This window comes from Castanea sativa, chromosome 7, assembly GCF_040712315.1.
Source record: "Castanea sativa cultivar Marrone di Chiusa Pesio chromosome 7, ASM4071231v1".
Taxonomy (NCBI): domain Eukaryota; kingdom Viridiplantae; phylum Streptophyta; class Magnoliopsida; order Fagales; family Fagaceae; genus Castanea; species Castanea sativa.
Genome location: NC_134019.1, coordinates 30,050,926 through 30,059,752, shown reverse-complemented (window position 1 = coordinate 30,059,752; position 8,827 = coordinate 30,050,926). Strand labels below are relative to the sequence as shown.

The following is an 8,827-nucleotide window of genomic DNA, read 5'->3' as shown; positions in this document are numbered from 1 at the left end:
CATTGTCTTCCACATTAAGTAAATTCCCTGTCTTCTACACTAAGGAAAACATTTCATTCAATGCTAAAGAAACTCAAACAAAAACTTATTAGGAATTTGAGGCAATATTTAACATATGCTAGTGATTTGTAGAGTGTTTTATAGATCCTCTTGTTCATTTGATTATGTGAAACTTGATTTGTTCAAGTTTCTTTAACATCTTCTACCTCAAGTGTTGCATGTGATGATATAATTTGTATGTAATTAATGAAACTACTAACATAAGCCAAAAGTGTAAGAGTATTCTATCGGAGTTTGATCATTACACTAATAAGAGTGTGATGTTTAGAACTAAAGGATTTGATGTTTTGGATTGGTGGAATAGCAATGACAGTAAGTAATCCTATTGGAAAGGATATTTTGGCTATTCTTGTGACAAGAATTGCCTCTAAGTCCACTATTAGCACTAGCAGGAAATTATTGAGTCCACACTGTAACCATCTTCATCATGATACCTTAGAAACATTAATTTGTGCAAAATTGGTTGTAGAGTAAACTGAAAGGGTTTTTTTTTTTTTTTTTTTTGTGTATGTTTCATAATTGTATGACTATATTATTAATTACATATTTAACATTGTTTATTTTGTTTGTAGGATCTTTACCTATGCCGAAAGCTGCTACAATTCAAAACATTTTTTATGATTATGAAGAACATGAATAGAAGGAAAGTCGGGCTAATGGACATGTATTTAATTTCCATGTATTCAGATTTTTCCCCCCTCAAAATGTTCCCTTTTTGTTGATGATTATGAAGAGCATGAAGATTTTGTAAATCACTGAAATGGCTTTAGATGTCAAATTTTTTAGTTTTGTTCTTTTGGATATTGAGGAATGGGCTTGCAAACTGGCTGATTGTGTGCCAGTTTTAGTTTCTTATTCAATCCTGGTAAAGTTTTGATGTTTTTAAATGGATCATCATTTATACTAATTTCATTGGCTGATGGTGGTTTGAGTAAACATGGTAATTGGACATCTACGTTTGCTTGAAATGTTCAACTGTCTAATAAACAATATTTGTTAAGCTAGTATAATTCTTATCCTTCGGTTGTTCAACTATCTTGTTGGTATCATTCGGTTGTTCTTCTTAATAATGTTCTATTTGTTGAAATCTTGGGTCAATTTTTGAATTTCTTGGATTCTAGACTTTCTAGGTTTTAGATTTTCTTAAATACATGGAAAATTCTACAATTAACTGTATATACATGGTTTATGGTTCTAATTAAAATGATGCTGAATTCTACCATCTGTTCATAATTAGATGGCTCGACTTCTACACTTTTGAGTGTCTTTAGGTGTACTAAATTGACTAAAATAAAAATTAAGGTGGCTTATTTATTAAGGGGTTTTATTAGTACTATATAATTGTCCATTTATTTGGTATAGCAAACAGGACTTTGAATCCATTAAAAAAGAAACTGAGAATTGAATTTTAGTTTGAAAAAGTTTTGATGGAAAATCACATTTTTAACAAAAAAAATAGTTAAATTTAAGAAATTAAATTACAAAATTAAAAAAAAAAAAAAAAAAAAAAGGGGGTTCAGGCCAAGTCTGAATATCCGCGTATCAGAAATTTGGGCAGGAATCGGGTAGAGCACTAATTAGGTTCCGAGGTTTAGGTATCCAAAAGTGAAAATTTCAGGTCGGGTTCTAGTATATATACAATACAAAACCGAGCCATAGCCAACTCTAAATTGGTGGCCAGCTGGTTTGGTCAAAAAGAGAAAAAAGATGGGTATTAATTGTGAGTGGCAGGTTAAATGGCTTAGTTATTGACAAGCTGAGGGTTTTACACCCTATCCGTATGGACTATGCACTCATGGATTTTTAGACTTTTAGTTATACAATGTTGACGTGCACCGAACACACTTGACAATAAGCAAAGTATGAAATAAGCAATACGCATTGAAACAACCTCTTGAACACAATGTGATGAATCCAATTTATGATCGACGATATTTCAGTGCTACACTAGCTACATCAATTAGCATCTGCTCAGGTGAAAAGATGCCCATTGCTTATTTATAACTTAACAAATATTTAGAGAATAATAAACATATGCAGATATAATACAAAGGCCCTTCATGACTTTACCTTATTAGGTCAATTTAGAGGAGGAAAATCACAACCTATGCGGTATAAGAGTATCATAGGATCTTGGTGAAGGAGCTACAGCCATTGGTTGATTATCAGAGGCATCAAGTGAACCTGAATAATGATAATTTGTAGCACATGGAACTTTCTTCAAGGACTGCGGACTGGGGCAAGCGTGGTACTTATACTCAGAGAAAAATGCAGCACACTCAGCCTTTGATCTCTGATTAGAAAGGTCTAGAATGCAATTCATCCTTACATCAAGTATCTTTTTGTCGATCAATTTCCTGCATATAGGACCAACCTGAGTGAAGTAGTTGTATGATAAGGAGAAGTTTGACAAATTAGGCAGCTTGCAAACAGCCTCAGGAACCTCCCCATAGAACTGGTTTTGAGCCAAGACAAGCAGCTCTATCTTGAACAAACACTGAAATGAGAGTGGTATTGGACCTATCAACTGGTTGCAGCTCACATCGAAAACGGTGGCGTTTTTCAGTAACCCAATTTCATATGGCAAGCACCCAGTAAGACTGTTGCTCAAGAAGAGCACCTCAATAAGAGTGTCTTTAGCATTGCCAATGCTTTGTGGGATTGGCCCTTTGAAATGGTTGTTGGCGACAGTGAGATAAAGGGCTGGCGTGTTGCCAAGATTACTAGGAAGAGTATCGTAAAAATTGTTGTTGTTGATGAACAGTACGTCCACGTCTAAGTTGAACAATTGAGGTGGAACCTTGTCTTGGAAAGTGTTAAACCAGAGGTCCAAAAATGTTAACTTTGTGGCAGCAAGAACTTGATATGGGAAATAGCCTGTTAATTTGTTGTTACTAAGATCCAGCTCGTAGAAGTACTTAAGCTTGGATATCTTTGCTGGGATGCCACCGGTGAAATTGTTGGAGTTTGCGTGGAAGAATGTTATGTCTGTTAACTCTTCAAGGAAATCATCGAGTGGAAGATGATTACTATTCTTACCAGTAAGCCCACAACCATTGATGTCTAATCCAGCAACTGCTCTTCTGTTTTCGTTTGGATACATGGCACAGGCGATGCCTTTGTAATTGCATATTTGTTGTCCCATGCCATTCCAATTCTTTATACAGCCTTTTGGGTCTCTGGTTCTATTTTTGAAGCGTTGAAGTGCATGGAAGACCGCATCTAAGCGACCGTTAGGGTTGAGAATTATTGGAGGTGGTGGCGATGAACGGGGTAGAGGTGGAGGCGGTAGAGGTGAAGGGGGCGGTGGCGAAGGAGGCGGTGGTGGCGGTGGAGATGGAGGTGGAGGGCAAACTGGTTCAGGAGGAGGAGGAGGAGGAGGGCATTCAGGAGTGGGAACAGGATTATAGCCACCACCTCCACCACCTATGATAATTTCCAATGTTTCCCTATTGGACTTAACAACCTCATCACCAAAAGCCACTTCATTGTACAAACACAAACATAGCAAGATATTTGATAGCAAAAAGGAAGCAGAGAATGTGATAGTGCCCATTTCAAATGTCGGTGCACACACTGTAACACTAGACCCTTGAGATTGGAAAGAACTAAGGAAAGTTGGTAATATATAGACTTAACTCTTAAGTGTAGACCCTATGCAGAAGAAAAGTCAGACAAACTCTTAAGTCACGGGTATACAGATAATAAGATTGGGAGACAATATTGCTGTCAAAGTTTGTCTCGGACTGAGAAAGAAAGTGAGAGGCTGTTGCGCCCATTTTCCTAGAGAGTGACATTTTTGGTTATTTGGAATTTTTTTCATATAAATAAAAATGTGGCATATTTAAATATTAAATAAATTTTTACTTATCATTTTGTTTTGGACGTGATGTTACTTATTAGTCAAATTTTTGTTTAAAGTTACCACTATATGGCCATCTGGATAATGTGGCATAAAAAATAATTTTTTATTATTATGTTTGATACGTTATTTTTTGTCTGAATTATTTGAATAGAAAAGGCTAAAATGACATAGCACTAAAAAAGTTAAAAACTAAATTAACACAATTTAAAAGGTTAAGAACTAAATTAGAATGTAGTGTAAATAATAAAGAATATGAAAATTTTTGGTAATTTGGATTTTTTTTCATATAAATACAAGTGTGGCATATTTAAATGTTGGGATTTTTTTTTGTATGGCCTTAATTAGAAAAAGATTTAAGAAATTTTTTTATAAAAAAATGAAAAAGTAATAAATTCTTTTCCAGTTTTTTCAAATCTCCATTAAACAGTTTCTAAAAATAGATGGTTACCGGACCTGAATAAATTTTTAATTATCACTTTATTTTGGATGTCAGGTTAGTTAAAAAAAATTTTAAAAGTTATGCTGATATGCAAATTCAGATAATAGTTGATGTAGCATAAAAGAATAATTTTTTATTATTATATTTGATGTATTAGCCTTTTCCTTTAAAAGATAACAGCAAACACGGCACTAAAAAAAACTAAGGACTCAAATTATCACAATTTAAAAGTTAAGGAGCAAATTAAAATATAGAATAAAGAATAGGATAACTTTATCATTTCCCCTAAAATATTCTATTGATTTCTCTCTTAAACAAAATATCTGGTCCTCTCTCAAATTTTCTTTTAACGCTCCGTTTGTTTCAATGGAAAATTTTGTGTAAAGATAGTTTTTCTTGTTTTCCAGTGTTTAGTAGTATAAAAAAAGATGAGTCAAAGAAAAATTATCTTTGGTCAACATAAAATATATGGCTTATTTTTTAAGATTGTTTTCCATTAAATTTTTTTGAAAAACAACTCTATCTTACAGCAAACTAAATAAGGGAAGATATGAGGTTGTTTTTCAACTCATTTAAAGTTGTTACCAAACATTAAAAAATGAGATAGTTTTATAGAAAATGTTTTTTAGAAAATAACTCATTTTTTAGAAAATATCATTGTTGAAACAAACAGAGCATCCGGTCCATTCCTTAGCCCATAGCTCAAAAATACTACTGGTTTCCCCCTTAAAATTCATTTGGGCCTTTCTGAAATTATAAATTGTTATAGAAAAACCCAGTAAAGATTGATACAATGAACTAAGAAAAGCATCTGGTACATTCTTTTAGCCCATTGCCCTTCCAAATACATTGTGAAAGCAACTTTTAACAAATTCCCAAACCTGCAATATCCACTATCCTATGATTCCCATTCAGTATATCAAAAAATTTCTATCCTTTAACCCAAAAATAAATCAAAAATGAATCCTTTTTCTGTAAATCAGAATTATTCCTCCTAATAAAAAAAACGGTTAAAAAAAAAAAAAACTAAACTAAACTGACTAAACAAAATTCCCTTAAGCCTGAAGTACCTAAGCCGGACTCAACAGAATGCTTACAGCTTCCATTCCACGACCGACGCAGGTTCCGTCCAGATCAGCAATCATCAGTAGTACATTGGCATCATCTCTCTCTCTCTCTGTGTTTATGTTTGAGTAAATTGCGAACATCTTTGCAAACACTTTACACCAAAATAACCAATACTTACCTTGATTCTTGATAACTGTGTATTTGCCCAGAAAGGATGACTATTTACCTGAGTTGTTGTGCACTTGCTTTACAACTTGGTGTGTTTTTAAGCTTTAATTTTTGAATAATGATTGTGCCACAACTCGCGTACGGCGAGTTGTGAGTGGTAGAGAAGTGATGATAAATTTATATGAAATGAACTCTTTACCGCTCACAATTCGTCATATGGACGAATTATGTCATAAGTTATGTTATTTTATGTGATACTAACACAATTCTTAGGGCATGTTTAGTGAGTAATCACAAACTCACATTTTCATATTTTAAACAATATTACACACTTTTTCATTTACACATATATAAAAAAACTACAAAAATTTTATCCCAAACTACTCTACAAACGACCCTAAATTTTTTTAATAATATTAAACTTTCTATTATTTTATATGAGATTGTGGCGACGTACACCATTCCCAACTTTTTTGCAGTCTTTATATAGACTTATGTGTCTTTTTATCATATGCAGGTCAGCTTTATAGGGAAAAAGAAAAATGAACAAAGAGACCAAAATACCCTTTTTCACGTCTCTTACCGACTCAAGCTTTAGAGCATTCACATCAGATCCTCCATTTTACACACCTATTTTTACACTAAAAATCTACTTTTTCTATTTTACCCATCTAATTTTACAAAACCTCTACATCAGTTCATCTATCCTACACCCTCTTTAATTAAATAATTAATTTTCTTTAATATTTTATTCTTTTCCCCAACAACTTCTTAAATTACCGCGTTCTCTCTCTCTCCTATTCATTTCTCACTTTCGCTCTCTCTCTCTAAACCCATCTCTCTCAGACTCTCCATCAACTCCCTCTCCCTCTCCCTCTCCATCAACTCCCTCTCCGATCACCATCCGCGAGTCCGATCGGCGAGCTCAGATCACCATCCGGAGCTCCGATCGGCGAGCTCCGATCACCATCCGGAGCTCCGATCGGCGAGCTCCGATCGCGATCTGGGAGCTCTGATCGCGATCTGCGAGCTCCGATCGCCATTCGCGAGCTCCGATCGCGATCTGGGAGTTTCGATCGGCGATTCGCGAGCTCCGATCGCCATTCGCGAGCTCCGATCGCGATCTGCGAGCTCCGATCACCATTCGCGAGCTCCGATCGCGATCTGGGAGCTCCGATCGGCGATCTGCGAGCCCCGATCGGCGATCTGCGAGCTCCGATCGCCGATCCGCCAACTCCGATCGCGATCCACCAGCTCCGATCGCCGGTCCGCCAGCTCCGATCCAGCGTCTGCGAGCTCCGATCCACGGCAAGACCCACGAGCTCCGACCAGTCAAGCACCGATCTACAAGTCAAGCACCGATCTGTGGTTGTTTGTGTATGTCTGTGTTTTTTTTTTTTTTTAGCAAAGTATATCTCTGTATTCTGTGTTGAGAAAATGATGGAGTCTGTTAAGAACGGATCAGAGAGAGAAAAAAAGGAGCGAAGGAGAAATGATAAAATATTGTTTACCCGAGCTACAGTAACCGTGTAAATATACACGGTACTGTAGCTCGGGGATGATTTTACACTATTTTAGCTAGTTTTAGATACACTGATGTAGCTCAAAATGTGTAAAATTGAAAAAAAATTGCATTATACATTATTTTAGATACACTGATGTGGATGCTCTCACATAGGAAAATTTGAAAACTCGTGTCTTTCACAAGAAAACAACACCAAACATCTTACTAAAATCACAAGAAAACAACACCAAACATCTTACTAAAACAAAAAAAACCTAAAATCACAATCCTCTCACAGGAAACAACCAACATAAATAAAAAATCTAAAATCACAATCTTCAGGAAACAACCAACATCAGTAGATCCAAAAATAAAAATAAAAATAAAAACCCATCTCACAAGAAACAATTAACATCAATACATCCCCCCAAAAAAAAAAACATCTCATAGAAAAACAACTAACATTAGTGCATCCAAAAAACCCCATAAGAACATATGGGAGAACATAAAAAAATTTTGAGGGAGACGAACTAGGTTGATGGAGGGGAAATCAAGGAGGAGACGAACTGAGTTAGAAAAAATTTGTTTAGTACATGTGTTTAAACACATGTTTTCAGTTTTTAAACAACATTACATATATTTTCACACACTTTTTCACCCACACGTATTTCCAAAAAAACTGAAAACTGTTATTTAAACACACGTACCAAACAAGCATAAAAAACAAGGAAGTTGAGCCAAGAATTTCATATGGGAGAACATAAAAATTTTAAAAGATGAGAAAGGAGAAGCAAGCTAAGTTGCACCAACACGCCATTTTTGGCGACATACCGTGTCCGACATGCATACCGTGTCCGACACATGTTGGACACCAGAACCAGTACGACTTGTCGAACTCTGATGTCCGAGCAGTGTCTCTTTTTATTTCGCTTCTCCAACACTTCCGACAAGCTAGTAGTAAAAAAAAAAATCACAGATTTTGACAAATAGACTTACCAATACCATTGAGTTTGTGATATACCCTAAAACAAAAAAGCAAGCTTATAGTTTGAGAAGCTATTAAACTGAAAATTAAAACCCACATCTCAAGTTCTCAACCCACCCTCCCTCTGCCCTCTGTCCCTCGCCAAAGCTAGATCGGGTTGATCGGCAAGCTCCATAGATGTTGACGCCGTGCCCTGTCCCTTTTGATCTCTCTCTCTCTCTGTCTCTCTCTCTCTCTCTCTCTCTCTCTCTCTCTCTCTCTCTCGGCGTGGCTAACAGGTTCGACCTCTTCTCTTCTCTCTCTCTATTTGTTTTTTTTTCTTTCTTTCAGATGTTTGGGTGAATGGGTGTACTATTACTCACTTATAAGTTGTAATGCGTTTTTTTTTTAATCCCACTCTCATTGTCACTGTATTATACCTTTTATTATGATTTTTTTTTCTTTACTCAGCCTTTTGTTTTGCCTTATAAATTATAATGTTTATTATGAATTTAGTGATTTTTTTTTGTGTCATACTATAGTTTTATTTATTTATTAAAGTTAAATATTGTAGGTGATTTTACTAAAATGAATACTGAAACATTTTATGTGTATTATTGTACTACTTTGGGTGTTATTTTACGTATTTGTAGTTCTTACATAATTTAAATTCTAGACATAAACGCATTTTATGTCTAAAAATATTTAAAAATATGTCTAAATATAAAATTTAATTAATTATTTAATTACCGTGTTCAC

At 35.1% G+C, this 8,827-nt stretch overlaps 1 protein-coding gene across 1 annotated transcript; it reads right to left on the bottom strand.

Annotated features, from left to right (window-relative positions):
* Nucleotides 1-1,925: 1,925 nt before the first annotated feature.
* Nucleotides 1,926-3,649, bottom strand: LOC142642418 (uncharacterized protein At4g06744-like). Its single transcript, XM_075816766.1, has one exon. It carries the CDS (start codon nucleotides 3,614-3,616, stop codon nucleotides 2,159-2,161), a length of 1,458 nt encoding a protein of 485 aa, XP_075672881.1. The 5' UTR covers nucleotides 3,617-3,649; the 3' UTR covers nucleotides 1,926-2,158.
* Nucleotides 3,650-8,827: the final 5,178 nt, after the last annotated feature.

Excerpts from the sequence above, each read along its gene's own strand:
- LOC142642418 (XM_075816766.1), bottom strand. The coding sequence starts at position 3,616 with ATGGGCACTATCACATTCTCTGCTTCCTTTTTGCTATCAAATATCTTG.